A 17,151-nucleotide genomic window follows, 5' to 3' on the forward strand; every position below is an offset into this window, starting at 1 on the left:
TGTGCTAGAAGGCAGAGCATAGGCAGTGGTGTTTGGGCTATATGGAGCTTTAACAACTTTGTCAATGTGTTCCTCCTTAGCTACCCTGGCTTATGAGTCTCTCTGTCTCTCTCACATGTTCCTGCTCGCCTTTCTACTTTCCACCCAGGAAAGGAAATTGCACTGCTATAGGAGAGAACTGTCTCTCCTTCCCAACCATCATAAGATGAGCCTCTACACCATCCTGAGCTGCTCATCAGAGTCTCTGCCACAGCCCTAGACCAAGGAGGCCAAGGGACTGTGGACTGAAAGCTTCATGGTGAGAGCTAAAATAAATTCTTACTCTTTTATAGCTGCTTTCTTAGATATTTGTCAGAAAGTAACTAATACAAATTATGACAAGATGCAGAATAAAAGAAAATAATGATAATGATCATTAATAATAAAAGTAATAATAATAATACTAAACACTAAATTCTTAGCTATTTTCCCCTTCATTGATCTGGACTATGTGACCTGCAGTTTAGGGATCAAAAATATAACATACTACAGCCTGGATGTAAATCATGCTTTCAATAGGATTTTGTGGCATACTCATATAAAAGTCATAGATAGGTTATTTATTTGGGAATAAAGACATGAAAACTTAGAAGAGAAAATGATGTGCAATCAATAAATGTTACAATTATAAAAACTTTATTTCACTCTTACTTTCATTAAATCTTTATAAGCACCATGTCATAGACAGGCAATGTGGGAAGAGGACACTGGAATGCTTCAGTTAATAACAAACTGCAAGCTGATGAAGAGGTGAAATTACAGCTACATGGAGTATGTGAATGAGACCACACTTAGAAAGATTCACTGGGGAATCTCATAAAAGCAGGCTACAGGAACTGGGCATCAATCTGTTCTCAGTGTCTATTATAGAAACCCAAAGCTTGTGCTTGGAAACATCAAAAAGAACACCATGTTACCTTGACATATTATACTTTGTTAAAACTTGACCCTGCAAGCAGCAATGTTGCCATTCAGTATTCCTGAACAGTGCCAGGGCACAATGCTCTTAAAGGTGATATTCAGCATTGGGCTGGCTATCTGTAATGTTTTTTTTCTGTGCAGATTTCTCCTATGCAACTGTAAGGCCATCATTTACCAAGTGAGACTGGGGAAGAACTACTTTTCCAGCAAAACATTTTAATTTGGTCCTCTATTCAAAGACAATTGCCAAGATGTTGTACATAAATTTAATTCACAGGCATGTACACAAGGGAACCACTACAAGAACATTGCTTCCTGGTTTATGAATAAAAAGTTTATCCTCTACTTACACTAAACATACAAAAAATAATCTACAAAAGTCATTTACCATTGATTTTAGCTAAAGAAAACTCTTCTGAAACAACAACAACAAAAAATGATTGTGTGACAGCAGTATTTTAGCCATCAAAATAGTAATGTAAGTAACCAATAAATATAATGTGCTTCTTCCATATAGACATATGTACACTTGAGTCTTTGGCTTATGTTATTTTCTAAAAAGAACTTTAAATGATCCAGCCATCATTGCACATAAAAGAAAATAAGCCATATATATGTGTATTTATACATTTATATAGAACTCTGCTACACTTGGAACATATAAAAGTGAAATTTACTATGACTTCACACAATTTGTTTCCTTCCTCACTCTTAAGGTCCCACAGCTTTTATTTTAAAAAGAGAGGGAGATGCCACTTACAAAGTGCATGCAATGTGTGGTAGCTTCTCTATGGAAAGCAGGAGAGAAAAGGCTGCGTGGTCACTGGGCAGACACAGATCACTTCTCATTGGAATCTGCATCTGACTGAAGATAATTTGGGTGGCATGGAATGTGGATGCTCTCATACAGTAAGATAAATGAATCAAGTCCTTTTTATTTAGATACACAACTTTATAAGAAAAATACGTTTGCCTCTCCAATGTAAAAGCCTCCCACCCCCCACATTAAAATCTCTCAGTGCAGGTGTAACAGGTACAACAGCTGCTGGCTCAACAGAGGAACGGAATTCTGCTTGGATGCTCTGCAAACAGTCTCACCGAACTACGAGGACTCCAGGTACTCCAAAGCCACGTCATAGCAGAAACGGTACTGCTCCTGTAGCATGTCAGAACAGAGGGGATGGAAGGAGTTAGCAAAAGGCTGATAGTGAATAATAGCATCTGTGTGAGTTATTGACACCCAATTTAGATTATTTAAGAGTTGCAAACTACTTATTTTGTATGTTACAGAAACACTTGGCCAATAATATTTTATACTCAAGTCTAATAATTCCTTCTTAAGAAAAAGGAGCAACAGTAAAAAGATGTTTTAGCTTTGCCATGCATTTCCTAGCATCTAATATCATGTCCAGAATTTTTATGTGATTAAAATAGTTAAAAGTTTCCCAGTTTATGAAACAATAAAGAACCAGTTTATGGTGAGGCACATCTTTAATCACAGTAATCAAGAGGCAGACAGAGGTAGGATGGTCTCTGAGTTCAAGAACAGCTTATTCAACAGAGTGAGTTCTAGAACAGCCAGAGCTACACAGAGAAATCCTGTTTTGGGGTGGGGTAAGGGGAGGCAAAAATCCAGGAGAAAAGGTTGTCATTAGAAGCAACTGTTAAAGATCACCCTTTGTTAACTTCAGATATTTTTAGGACATGATTGAAATAACAGTCATCTCAGAATAAATGAAGCCTCAGAGTTCTCAAGATGATTTTCTATTTTACATTTTGTATGTTCCACATTCTGAGTCTTTAATTATTATACAAAAATATACCACATAAATTATTTGTTAGATTATTTCAATACCTTTCTGTTTTGTACTGCTGTTGGGGTGTACCTGTGCTTTTCTCCACATTCTAAATGATCTCTTTAGATGAGAGAGAGAGGGAGCGAGAGAGGGAGCAAGAGAGAGGGGGGGGGGGCAGAGACAGAGACAGACAGACAGAGAGAGACAGAGAGACAGAGAGACAGAGACAGAGAGAGGAGGGGGGAAGAGCATCCATCATATGCTGCCTTTTGCAATGTCATGTTCTTCATTTTTCCATAGTTCATATTCAATTAAAGTACCATTTCAACCAATTTAAAAAGAATATTTAAGAACTAAAAAAAAAATCCTTCAAGCTTGTTTATTTATGCCGATATTGATTTCTGACACTTCTTTTTTAAAAGATTTATTTATATATTATAAATAAATACATTGTAGTTGTCTTCAGACACACGAAAAGTGAGCATCAGATTTTATAACAGATGGTTGTGAACCACCATGTGGTTGCTGAGATTTGAACTCAGGACCTCTGGAAGAGCAGTCAGTGCTCTTAATCACTAAACCATCTTTTCAGCCTACACTTTTTAATTAAGACAACTTGTCTGATAATGCAACATTTGAATTAAAATTATACTTCCTTTGAATCTATCCACTTAATCCATTATCAAGAAGTTACAAAAATCTAGAGCCTGTATAAATGATGACTTATATGATGTAATCCACTGGAAAGTTCCAAATCCATTCCAAGTAAGTAAAATCCAGGCAGGCTGAACAGAGCAGAATTTAACATGAATATTAAAATATCCAGGGTCTCTAACAATAGGGGCAGGCAACATGAGTTTCTACCCCCTGACTACCAAAGTAAACCAAAGTAAATATGCTCTATATTCTCTCCCTGGGGAAGTGCACACAGAGAACCAAAAAAAAAAAAAAGTTTGCATCCAGCCAGTGCTGCTCAATTTTGCTTAACTCTATGTTTCCCTACCAAACTCAGTTTACCATAGTAAACTTTACTAATCGTTGATTTTGATTAAGCAGTGCATTCAGTGAATTCAGGCAAGATTTGTGGAACATGAATAGAAAGGCAAACAGTAACTTACTGGAAGGTTGTAGGACAAATGTTTAGCTAGACTTAGAAGTCAAAGAAAAGGTATTGTATCAAAGACAAATTTGGAGACAGACATATCTTTTGAAGGCAAGAGTAATCTTCATATGATGAAAAATTTCAGGCATATGTAAAAATATTTTACATGTAATAAATCTTGAAACCAGAGTCATAACTACCTCCTATTCATTTTGTATATACAAATTCTCAAATCTATATTCTTTGTCCCTCTCAACTGCCAGCGTCCTAGAGAGGGTGACATTGTCTGGTCCTAGTTGGAGTCCCTTATGAACACTTGAGAAAGGGAGAAGTTATCTGCCATTTGCCAGAGTGAAACAGCATAAACCGAAGTCTTTAGATGTTTGTCTCAGGAAACAATGCACTTGCTGTGTGAACAACCCCAAGCAGGAAGTGGTGAAAACACACTAAGAGCTTACTGAATTGTGTGCTCTCTGTCTCTCTGTCTCTCTCTCTCTGTCTGTCTGTCTGTCTCTCTCTCAGATTAACTTGATAAAGTAGGAAAGTAGGGCAAGCAACAATGGTGCTCTGGCTTTTCTCCCTTTATTTTCTATGAGTGCTGCAGCTGCGCTTTCTTCTTCTGATCTCTTTGAAACTACATGTAACCCCAAATAAAGTATGTTACAGAGGCAGTAATTGTCTTTCTTACTTGATACACAGCTCCATCCAGAATGAAGCCTTGCTCACACATTTCCATTTGGTCTTTACTTTAGAGGCTTTGTGAGCTTAGGGGAGCTCATGTTACATTATATGCACTGACTGTAAGGTTGATAAAAGCTAAAAACTGATAACAAGGAGACTGACAATTTACATTCAGATTAGATGGCAAAGGGTTATAGATAATGGCTGCAACAAACTTCAGTTGTGCTCTCAAAAATACTGGGTATCAGGTCTGTGCATATAGGTCAGTGGTAGAATGCCTGGCCATGCTTGAGGTCCTGGGTTCCGAACCTAGGAGTACCCACACATGCACACACGAACCAAAATAATTCAAATAAAACAAAGTAATGAAGAAATAGGAAATAGGTGTCTAAGATTCATAGGTGACCTATGAACATACTCTGCTATCTAACTCAATATACTTAAACAAGCAAAAATAAATGTCACTTTAGCAAGATTTATTTTCCTAGAACTATTTACAAAAGTTTGCCATAGCATAAGTTCACTGATAACAACTAGGACAAACTCTACATATTTCTCAAATTGAACGAGAGCATTTTCTTCACCCAACAGATCCTATGATAAGGAATGCATTTTATGAGAGGCTACATTCTACCTATTAGTCACAAAGTGCCAGCAAAATTTGAGTATCTGACTGATTTCTTCTCTGTATGTGAAGCCCAATCAGTAAGTAGGTACATGATTAAGTAGTCACTGAGACCCTCCCAAGATTCTGTGGCTCACCGGGGCTTCCACCATGTTTGGCTTGCTGTTCCTCAAGGTCTTTACTGCATGGAAAACATCCACCACATTTTGCCGCTTCACCATCTCCACAACAATGCCTATTGCACAGAACATGCCACTGCGCCCACCACCATTCCTGAAAGGAAAGAGATGCTTAGCACCTTTGGGAAAATCGCATGTCACACCATCACATTCTATTGGGAAAGGAAACTTATCTTTAAAATTTCTTCCAATTCTCTGGATTATTCTTCACATTTGTGTGTGAAGGGCAGAGAAGAAGAGACTAGAGGATAAAGTTAGCTCAGGAGCTTATGAGCAGGAATGTGACAGGCATAATTTGTTATAATGTAGAGATGTTGAGATCCTGTTTTCATGAAATAGAATTTGTCCAGACAGGTGCTTGAAAGAGTTAAAGCATAAAACAACTGCATAATTTTTATTTGATATTTTATTGTGAGAATGTTTTGCTGGTATATTGTCTGTGTACTCAATGCATGCATTGCCCATGGAAGTCAGATGGGAGCATCAAATCTCCTAGAACTAGAGTCAGAGAGGATTGTGAGCCATCAGTTGGGTCCTGGGTATCAAACCCAGATCCTCTAGAAAAGTAGCCAGTGCTTTTAACTGCTGAGGTATCTCTTCAAGTGTATTATATTTATTAGTCAGAAAACAAACAAACAAAAAAAACCCCACTAAAATTAATAGCAAAGTATTCATTCACAAGAAATAATAGGATCTAATAGGGTAGATCTGTTTGCCAGGATTTGAGGAGCATCTTTTAAATATACACAAAGTAAAGGCTAGCCAGGAAATGAATTCTGAGGTTCCTTGCATGGCAAGGCCATTGCTGCCCTGCCCTGCCCTACTCACAAGCAGTGGATGATTGTCCGGCCTTCCCCTTCTTCACATTCCTCCTGCCATTTTTCCACCTGTAGTATCAGTTTCAAAAACGAGCGTTTGGAGCCAGGCACTTCTCTGTGAGAAGCCCAGCCTAGGTACTGGAACTGTTGTACCATCAGATAGCCTTCCTGTGGCTGTAGAGAAAAACCAACATTTTTATGGATATTAGGATGAGAACATTTAACCAACGGTAAAAGACACAAGCTTTTTATAATACAAAGGGATTTTATACTGGACTGAGTCTAGTAATTCAGGTGTGTTTTCAGAAACATTTGGAGGTATAAGAGCAAGAACTTGTCCTTTTTATCTGCTTGTGATGGCTTATATTGATTGTTAACTTGATAAGCTCTAAAGTCACCTTGGAGACAAATATCTGGCCATGCTTGTGAAGTAGGTTGGTCCATCCTCCCTTCCATCTATTCTTACTGCAGGCATCATGACTTGGCTGAAGTTCAAAAGTGATCTTGTCATTCTTAGACCTTTTGGCTTTTTAATGCTCTTACTGTACCATGATCTAAAACCTCTTTCATAATTTGGTTTGCTTCCACTATCACACGTCTTTTCCCTCTAACACATCATTGAGGTTGGAGACACTGGTCTCCCTTAACCTTATTTACCACTCTTCTTCTTGTCTTGGAAACTTTGAAAAGGATTTCCCATTTGTTTGGAGATCTTACTATAGTGTCCTTTTCACTGTCAAGTAGAATAACTAACTGAACCCCAGTTTGCCTACAGACTTTTCTGTGATGTCACATGACCTCAGTGTTCTTGGAAAGTTTTCTCTAGCTATATCACACTCAAATAGTACCCACTAATTTTTCAAATTTTTGCTTAAATACCCTTATTTTAAAGAAGTGTTTTCCGGTCACTTATGTCTGCCTGATCATCCACTTAAACAACTTATATTCTGTGCTTCTTCTCTGACACATGTCAGTAAATAGATACTTGTAAAGTTGCTTGTATGATGCTGGCCTTCTCTGATAATGTATACATTCCTTAGAGATAAGAAACCTCCTCCTTGGAGAGACCTTAGGTTCAATGAAGGCTTGTTTTTCCAGTGTAGGGGAATGCCAAGGTGCTGAGGTGAGAGAGGGTGGTTGGGAGAGGGAGCACCTTCATGGAGGCAATGAGAAGGGGAGGGGATGGGATTGTGGGATAGGGATAACATCTGGAATGTAAATGCAGAGAATTTTCAATTAAAAATGGGAAAACAAGAAACCTCTTCCTTTTGCTTTAAACTGTGTATTACACTAAAGTTGCATGAAACTTTCAAACTAGGACTGCTACTGGAAGACATAGACACTTAGAACCCTGAAGATAAAATACAGAGAAGACCATGTATACATAATACTGCCCTTATGTATTAAACTCAGAATGTAGTGAATGATACTAAATAACAAGATGAAGAATGAAAACATCATGAATTAATAAGCACCAGAACACAATATATGCAGGGACATAACAAAACTTATATGTATTATGAAAAAAATAAAGCAATGAAGATTTCAAATCTGAATCCATTCCATAGAAAGAGTTCAACTCACAGATGAACTTTGCTTCTATATTTGAACAGCTACAGTAGCTTAGTTAAAATAGTACTATTACTATATTAGAACAGATGTGCAAACATGAGGTTCCATTTAAATTACAGTCTAAGATATGCCTGAATATAATGACTGAATTCATTCTTTTTTTCCTACACTGAAATGAACGATGGAATTGATGGTAAGTTTATCCTGTTCTTACTTATGTACCTGTAGCCTAATTAACAGTATATACAGATAGTTCTTTTGATATAAGAAACATGACAATTCTGACCACATACTTAAAATCATAGCCATAAAGAGAATCAATGTCTTTAAAAACATGGCAATTACCACTTTTAAAAGTGCTGTTTCAAGATGGTTTCTATTTTCTTTTAGTTCTGCTTACTATCTAGTTTCATAAGCTAAATAATTTTAGTAAATTTTTTTTTGTCAGCTGCGTTTTAAGAAAAGACTTTCAGAGATTCTATTGTACAAAGCACGTGACTTGTCAGGGAAAGAAAAAACTCCTGTGGGACACAATTGTCACTCAGCTGCTGGCAAAAAGCAAGAGTTAGCAACACCAGTTCCTCCTTTAGAGCTGGGCAGAGTCAGATGCTGTACTGTTTGGTGAGGTGGAAGTCAGAATAAGTAGATGGGAGCTGGGGGTGGGAAATAATCAACAATAGTTGTGCTGGCTTTTCCCTCAAGCTTGGGTTTCCCATTTTACACAAGTCCTGAAACAGTGGTAAGGAAGTCTCCTTTGTTGCTGGAATGGTATATCCTGTATCCCTCTGTTGTCATTTCGATTACTCTTATTTTCATTGGTATGTTTTCTCTGGACTGGATATCAATACTAACAAGGTGTGCCTTCATCCTTGTCCTAAGCTCATGTGTGCTGTGGGGCCAGGCCCAGACTATCAGGGATAATTGAGAAACTGCCTGAGTTTAGATTTCCAAATGGGAAATTTGACTACAGTCATTGACAGGAAAACCTAGCTTTCAGCATTTCACATTTCCCATGTCTGGAATACATTTTGTCTTGTAACTAAGGCATAAGGTGATCAGTGGCTCTGGTATGAGTTGTAGGGTGCTTATTAATTCTTCTTTTCCTGTTGTTTGGATATAATTACATCCCTACTTGCTCTGTATCAGCTTAGTTAAAGTGACCCCAATGAAGACTTACTCTTGTTAGGTTGCATATCCTAAAAATCCGATTAATCACATCGCAGTCCATTGAACAAGACATGCATTCCACTTGGATAGGGCCATATCGCAGCATCCCTTCTTCTGGCCAGTACTGTGGGCAGCCCTAGATAAGGTTGAGAAAATAAAAGATATGGGTGATTAGAGTCCTTATAAAGAAGAACATAATATTTTATTACTATTCTGCTAGGATGTATCTAAAAAGCACAAAATCAATTAATGTACACCAACCTGGGACAAATCCACTTCATTTAACATCACAATGGAGGTACAGCCATAATCATACACTAATCTCCAGAAGTCTTTCACAGTGTTTGGCAGTGGGTATTGTGTGACGATGAAAGCTGCTGGTTGCCTATAGCTCTGTGGAAAATAGAGTACTTGAGAAATTCAAGAACATAAAATGCATAGTCAGAAAGGGGAAAGGGAGGTAGACATGATCATAATTCACTGTGATTATTTATAAAAGTCTTGAAGAATGAATAAATGCACAGCAGTTATGTAAACAGATTCTGTGTACTCCTCTGTAGGACCAAATAGTAGTATTGTCATTGCATAGGTATGGGATCAGAGTGGGGCCTAAGCCACAGGATACACTAGTGCCAGAATGTAATCAGACCAGTAAATGGCATAGAGTTTGATGTTGCTAAAGTATTTGAGTCCGTCCCAGTTTTATTTTATTACTGATAAATGTTAATACAGGGCAAACAGAGAGGAAGAGATAGATGGGCTTCCTGAGGTGAACACCTTCTGTGAGGTATCTGTTGAATAGTTTCAATTTCCCAAAAGTCTGTGAGGTATCTGTTGAATAGTTTCAATTTCCCAAAAGTGATGAGTCTCTGAATGGCTACAAGAAAAATAATCAAACATCCCTACCCTGTCCATATGTATTTCATTTCTACAGGTGTGTATATAAGGTTATAAGATTCATCTCTTCTCCAATAAAAAAATTATAGGTACCTAAAAATCATACAGTTATTATGTTGTACGGGTATCATCAACACGTTTTCTAATAGGTAATCTACTTTTTGTGGTTATTAAAGCAATGTTTATCTGGCCTGGGTAATCTGTCAAGAGTCATGAGCTATCTAAAACACACAGACACAGACACACACACACACACATTTGTGATGAATTAAAATTATACTGGCAAGTCTCTGGGTACATTAAGGATAGGGTTAGTTAAGCAAAGAAAACATATAAGTGTTTTGTTTTTTTTGTTTTTGTTTTTTTTTTTTTTTTGCCATAGGTTGTTCCACATGAGTACTAGGCTACACATTGATTGACATTAATTTTAGAAAACCCAACAAGTACTTGGGTATGGTGGCATGTGCCTAAGGACTGGAGAGGTGGAGGCTAGAAGATCAGGAGTTCGAGTCAATCCTTCATTGTTACAAGTCTCATGTTGGAAAACCAAATAATAGGAGAAAAAAAGACTCCTATATTTTTCTTGCTAGAGTTTCATAGATGAAAACGAACAAGGAATGAAAGCAATAAATTGCCTTAAAGAATTCTGAATCCTGATAGATTTCTGGTTACTTCCCAAGACAACCAAAGCAAGATGGCTGAGAAGAGAATTTTAAACCCTTCCCTGTTTTTCTGTTAATGGGCAACTGTCACATGGGATACATATGGGAGAACCTGCAGGTATGAGCAATGGAACAGGTCAAAATAATACTTTCTTGATTGTGGGTTTGTTAATATGATATTGCTCATGTCTTCCATAGTTATTTCTAAATAGTTTCAACTACTTCTAAATAAAACTAGTTACGTTTAAATTACTGGAACACTGAGGATCACACATAACTATTTTTAAATTTCAAAAATCTACAATTGGGGTAGGTTATGGCATTCTGTGATTTTAAAATGTGCTTCTACTGTTACAATTTGTATTTCATTGACAGTTTTCAATTCTCCATTCTAGTCCATTTCACAATTCCAAATTAAAAAAAAAAAGTAGCCAGTATTCAGTTGAGTTCTGTAGATTTTAAGGGCATTTTTACACTAACAATGAGTCAGTCTCTTACATCCATAAGAGCAGCATTGATGTAGTTACTACTCTCCCCATCAATTGTAATTAAAAAAGGCAGACATCTGTCAGGTGGGAGCATGTCCATAAAACGGTTCTTGTCATGGTTCCTTGGCAGGCATGCTATGCTGCAGTCTTCAGCTTGTAGTCGAGGGGTGACTGAATTCAGAGTCTAAAGAGAAAAGGGAACTCAGGTTAGAAGACAGTGACCCATTTAATTGCCTAACACAAATCCATCAAGTATTTGGGAAGCCAAGTGGAAGGTGAAGGATTTGGCGGTTGAAGGTGATGGCAGTTGCTTCAGTGACAGGCTGATAGACTCTTTAGTTAAGCTAATGAAGCTTGGGAAGTGAGGCAGTCAGCAGACACATTTTATTCACATGTCTCTCCTCAAAAGGAAGAAATAGCAAAACAACACAGCTATCCATAAAATGCACTGCCTAGTCAAAGAAAGCTACTATTAGCAATTACATTTTGTCATGTTAGAACACTACACCAAGAATCTAAATAGCAGTTTTCTGAAGCTGCATGTGAACTCATTTTCTTCCATAGTGAGGGAGGGATGTATAAAGGCAGTGAGCACATTGGAGTTAATGTTTAGTAGAAATCACAGGCATTATTATTATGATGCTGATTACACATTGAACATGCCAATGAAGGTCAAAACAGCAAAGCTCTATTTGGAGAAAAAAGAAGTTATAAACACACAAATCATAACTAGATTTGACTGTTGTAATATACTTTTCTCATATTCTTTTCAGAATATGAATTCATTTTGCCTTTCAAGATATAGAAGATATCAGTGCATTAATAAAAATGAATGCATAATATAAATAATAAAAGACATAAATGCTATATTATACTTGTAGAAGGGTTAAAGGTTATGTGTTTAACTTGAAAGGCCTTTTCTAAGAGTTATTAGTGCCCAGGACAAATTGGAAAGGCTTTCATAGAAACCTTAGAAACAGCACCTGAAATTCATCTTTGAGATGAGAGGAGTTAGTCTGAGAGTCTATTCGAATCATATCAAAATATGCAGCTTTAAATTCACACACAGGTATGGCAGTTTCTCCACATAAGCAGGCTTCTAAAATGGCATCATGAATGAAAATGTACTGCTCCTATCAAAAGGAAAGAGAGACAATTTCACATTAGTTTAATATAGGTTAGAGAACATAGAGAATGTACTGAAATGGAACTATTAATTTAAGATGTCAACATTTCCCTATATGACTTAATGAGTCAAGGTTGATTATCTATTAAAGTATGTCTTATTTGGCATATGGTAGAAACAAAAGTAAAAACAAAGCAAGAAAAGCTTGACTAAGGGCAAGTCAGTGTACCTCTGTCTGGACCATATTGATGCGACGAGATCGTAAGGCTTTCACGCAGTTGTAGATGTCAACCACACCCTCTCTTTCAGCCATGTCCAGCATGATGTCAATGACAATGTAACAGCCTGTGCGCCCAGCACCAGCACTGAGAAATTGAAAGAAGCATGTTTGTTATTCTAAGCTTGAGGCTTTATTGCATTTTGAGCTACACAGAGTCAAAACAACTTAACAAAATGCAAACACATAATTTTATATGACACAGGAAAACATGCTAATGCACAAATAACTTCATACATAGTGTCTGGTTTCTCACGTACTTAGATGGAAACAAGCATTGTAAATTATTTCCACATTGAACACAATGTCTACATACATATTGTTCAAATTCCACACTTTTATTACATAGACTTTGTTACAATATTATATAATTTCATATTCATCGGATTCAAAAATAGTGGTGGGATTTATCTATAAACTCTAACTCCACATTGTCTTTCCTTCACATGCCAACAGCAGGAGGGAGGAGCCTCATCTGCAAGGCTCATGCAAACACCAAGGCTATTGATCCCACCCAAAGTCTTTACATGGGACATATGGGGAGGCATAGTTCACAGGAAATGCCAAAGGAGATGGTTATGAGAATCATACAACCAGAAAAGACGAGCCCCCTTCTGTTCCTCTCAAAAAAGAAAGAATATTTGCTCCCTATCTGAAAGGAAAATGAAGTGCACTGTGAAGTACAGAGTATGTATGACCGCTCACGTCACAGCGATAGCTACACCTAGATAAAAGTTTTGACTGTACGTATATATGTTTACCATGTGCCCTAAGACATTAGAAGAGGGCACTGGACTCCTGAAACTGGAGTTGCAAACAGTTGTAAGCTTCCATGTAGGTTCTGAGCATTGAACTAGTCTTCTGCAGGAGTAGCCAGTGTGCCTAACTACCGAGCCCACTCTTTAGTCAGATAGTCACTCTTTTGTTTCATTTATAAAGTGGAGAATCATAATATGCTTTGATTATTTTAGCCTTTGAAAAATATCTAGTTTCACAAGCAACAAGATAGACACCACAATTGTGTGGTGGTGCCAGGCAGGGGAGAGTGGTGAGGGATTCAGTCTAGCCAGTTCCTCTTTTTCCATTCATGCAGAGATGGCCATGTGGGTAGGAAAAAAGCACTTCCGTTTCTGGCGATAGGAAAATTTCAGAGTATCCATGAAGCAATTGATTCATGAGAAAACATAAACCCCTGATGATTCAAGAAGTTTGCATAAAAATGTGCTTACCCTGTTTTCTAAACAGTTACTTGGACTAATGGCATTATTTCCTTGGTATGCAAGTACAGTCACCTGTCTTACACTGCTATTCTATTAGAATGTTAGCCAAAGATATGTCCTGTATCACAATTTCTTTCCCTTATACCTTCTTCTCAATCACTGTTCCCAGTGTCTGTGGCAGGTAAGTAATTGAGGAGAGTACATCAGATCTCTAGAGGACTGAAATGACATTTCTTCCCTTTAAGATGTGTCTAGTGTCTGATCATTACGGGATGTCTCTCTTACCTTTCTTTCATCTTCTTTTATTTTTATTATTAAAGGTTATCAAAATTCTGAATAGTTTGGATTTTACAGAAAGCTTTAGAAAGATGCTGAAGTTCTATGTATGAAGTAGCTCGAGTGGAGTGCTGAGACGGGTGTGCATAAACTCAGAACAGCCTTTCAGGAGCTGTACTTGTGTTTCTAGCTCTGTTTCAAAAGGAGCCTTGCCTTTTACTCTTAGTGCCTCAGATCACTTTTTTCCTATGTAAGTTTTTAATAGGAAGATATCTGGATTTAATATTCAGGTTTTGGCATATACTTGCAGACTCATACCAAGGTGGTTTTTAAGGCCCTCGGATGGATAAAGTTTTTAAAAAGAAAAAAATATGCACCTGTTTTATAGCCCCAATTCTTGCAATTTAGGCCATTTAGTAATGACTTATGTCTCAAATTTAGCTTTAAAGGCCGGAATTCCAATGGAGACTAAGTGAATTGGCAAAAAAAAAAAAAAAAAAAAAATCTAAATAACAAACAAACCTTTATTTTAACTTATGATTCTATACAGTAGTATGGAATTTTCAAAGATGATAAAACCTCCCCATACACATGTTGCCACTGAAAGGCACTTGTACTCACAGGAAACAGCACACTAGGGTGAGTATATGTGGAATCTCTAAGTTCTTAGCTTCTACACAACACACAGCCAACTTTTATTTCTGTTCTACATTATCTGAAGTACAGGCAAGCACAAACCTCATGTGAGACATTTAGCTTTTGCACTTTTATGTCCTGTTTGGATGCTCATTTAAACTTGGGAGGATTGCTCACCTGCAGTGTACGACAATGGGCCCAGCGCTGGGAGGGTTGGACAGCTTGACTCTCCGGATAAATGACAAGAGCCCTGTGGCGTGGTATGGAACACCATGGTCAGGCCAGCCTGTGAAGTGGAACTGTTTGACTTCACGGATTTCATTATAACCCCTCTGTACAAAGACAAAAAACAGTGATTTAGAAATGACCCATAGAAAATCACCAAATACACGATGGCTACTAGATTCCAGTGGCTATTAAGAAATTAATATTTTCTGATTTTTCTTTTAAGGATACTGGTCTAACATGACCTGGGAACTTAACTTTTATTGGCAGAGAACTGGCATGAAAGAAAGTTAGTTTTCTTTGATCTCTGGGTAATTTTTATTTGCCTTTGTCAGCGTGTCCCTTACTAGGAGTGTCATCACATGAAATTATTGGGAGGGATAAGAAGGAACTGGGAAAGTCCTCCTGACCTGGTATACTGAGTTCTCAAGTGCAGATTTCAAAACCTTGCTTATCCATGTTGAAAATTAGTATGCAAGGATTTTCCAAGACAGTGTTACACTAGATTGGTTTGTGAGAATACAGGCAGCTAAACTGTTCTCTGGGTAAATGATTTTTCTCAGCTCTGTGAAGTAATTTGGCTCACAAATTATTATCTAGAGTAACAGCACAATGGAGGAAGTGACCCGCCCACTGCCATCCTCTCTGCTACCAGGTTAATCTAAGAGAACCTTGTAAAGGTGCTGACAAGCCCTCTCTTGTTTCATAAGCAAATCCTTAGGATTGAGGAGCCATTGGCGCTATAAATATAACACTGAAAAATTTATGCTTAAAGATCTGTATTTGTACAAACAAAAAAAATCTATATTAATCTAACTTTACTCTGAGATAGTGGTGGAGATATTAATCTTACCTGGTCAATCAGAAAAAGCAAAAACATAGGAACTAATTAAATCAATTTAAGAATGGCTGTTTATCTTCAGAGACTGTCTTACAGAAAACAGTGTTAGCAAAACCTCAGGAACTAGTGATCATGTGTTATAATTCCTTTCAATATTGATTCCTAGCACAGTATGTTTCATGAAAAGGGCTCTATGAACAACCTTAACATTCCCATTGCAAAAGTCACCCCGAAATCACAAGATGGGAAACATCACATTAATTTTTTGCTACATTTCAAGTCCTCTATACTAACTACTTTGTCAGAGTGGCTGCATGGGCTGTGATGGATCTCTTTGTACTCCACGGTATGTGCAAGGCTGCCTTTAAAAGCTAATTTTCCTATCTGGCAGTTAACATCCTCCCAGGAGTCTTTTATTTAAAAAAATTCTTGCATAGTTTAGGAAGTAGTTGGTAGAATACTTGACTAGTGTCAACAAGTGATCAATCTCAAGAATTAATTAATTAATAAAATTCAGACTAATCATTAGATATTATGATTATCTTCCAAAATCATTATGCTTCTAAAAGCACCATCTTTAGTTTAGATAACAAGAAAAAAATCTAGAAAGATTAAATCTGTTTAGAATTTTGTTATACTGGTGTGATGACATTAATCTCACATAACCCACCATCTGGTACATAGGTGTTTGATCATTATACTTTACCTAGCATGCCTGTGGTACACAGGGATGCAAGAAAGCAAAACATTCATATACATAAAGAAAAGAAAAACATAACATTTGTTATACAACACTTCTTTTACTAATTTTCTTAAATTTGCAAAAATATTGGATGCTAGTGCAAATGTCTATCCACCTTTCCTTCCTAATAATAAAGTTGAGAGCCTCTACATTAGTTTATTACAAAAAACTTTCCTTTCCACCACATGCATGCCATAGTTATTGGGAGGCCACTTTTCCACTCAGGAAGTCTCCTTGTTTTTGCTAAAGCACCATACAAATGTCTATTAAATCCATGAACCAATTAATAAAATCATGCAAGTTCACTACAATACTCCATGCTTTCCATTAATTAAATGTCTTTAAGCTCTTAAAAAATATAATAGTTCAGGTATTTTTTTACTTCACGACTAGATTCACTATTTCTTAAAAATCTTTCACAGTTTTGAATGAAAGTGATCATCTTTCTGTGTTTATGAGAAGAGATGGAGGGGGCAAGAACTATATTTAGTTTGGTTACCAGCATCAAGTAAGCTTTTCAAATACATTTTGTTTACTGTAATGGTCCTCTCAATGAATAGATATGTAATGGATTTATTGGTAATCAAAACAAAACTTGGCAGTGATTTTCTGAAAGTTTCAATATTCATATTCTCGATAGAAGTTTGAATGCTTACCCTTTCCAAGGTGAATGTCCTAACTACGTATTCAGCAAGTGGTTCCATTTCTATACAGGTCACTTTGAAGTCACCATAAACCTCAGTATCATCAGGCCAATATTTATAGCATTTCACCTAGCAATGAGAAAAATGCATAGGTACAGATTTATCTGAACACATACACAGTAGACAAGGGTACTTCATTCCAATGATAAATTTAGTC

At 37.0% G+C, this 17,151-nt stretch overlaps 1 protein-coding gene across 4 annotated transcripts in view; it reads right to left on the bottom strand.

Annotated features, from left to right (window-relative positions):
• Window positions 1–1,849: 1,849 nt before the first annotated feature.
• PTPRK (protein tyrosine phosphatase receptor type K) overlaps window positions 1,850–17,151 on the bottom strand; it is a gene marked incomplete at both ends in the record, with an annotated part of 530,533 nt that continues 515,231 nt past the window's right edge. For all 4 annotated transcript variants that reach the window (XM_080929566.1, XM_080929568.1, XM_080929564.1 and 1 more), the window contains 10 exons: window positions 1,850–2,116; window positions 5,302–5,437; window positions 6,172–6,335; window positions 8,911–9,036; window positions 9,162–9,293; window positions 10,958–11,131; window positions 11,931–12,080; window positions 12,303–12,438; window positions 14,660–14,814; window positions 16,947–17,063. In XM_080929566.1, the coding sequence (XP_080785692.1) occupies window positions 2,063–2,116; window positions 5,302–5,437; window positions 6,172–6,335; window positions 8,911–9,036; window positions 9,162–9,293; window positions 10,958–11,131; window positions 11,931–12,080; window positions 12,303–12,438; window positions 14,660–14,814; window positions 16,947–17,063 (1,344 nt within the window). The remainder of the gene's footprint in view (window positions 2,117–5,301; window positions 5,438–6,171; window positions 6,336–8,910; window positions 9,037–9,161; window positions 9,294–10,957; window positions 11,132–11,930; window positions 12,081–12,302; window positions 12,439–14,659; window positions 14,815–16,946; window positions 17,064–17,151) is intronic.

Source organism: Micromys minutus (genome assembly GCF_963924665.1).
Source record: "Micromys minutus genome assembly, chromosome: 15".
In the NCBI taxonomy this organism is placed as follows: Eukaryota; Metazoa; Chordata; class Mammalia; order Rodentia; family Muridae; genus Micromys; species Micromys minutus.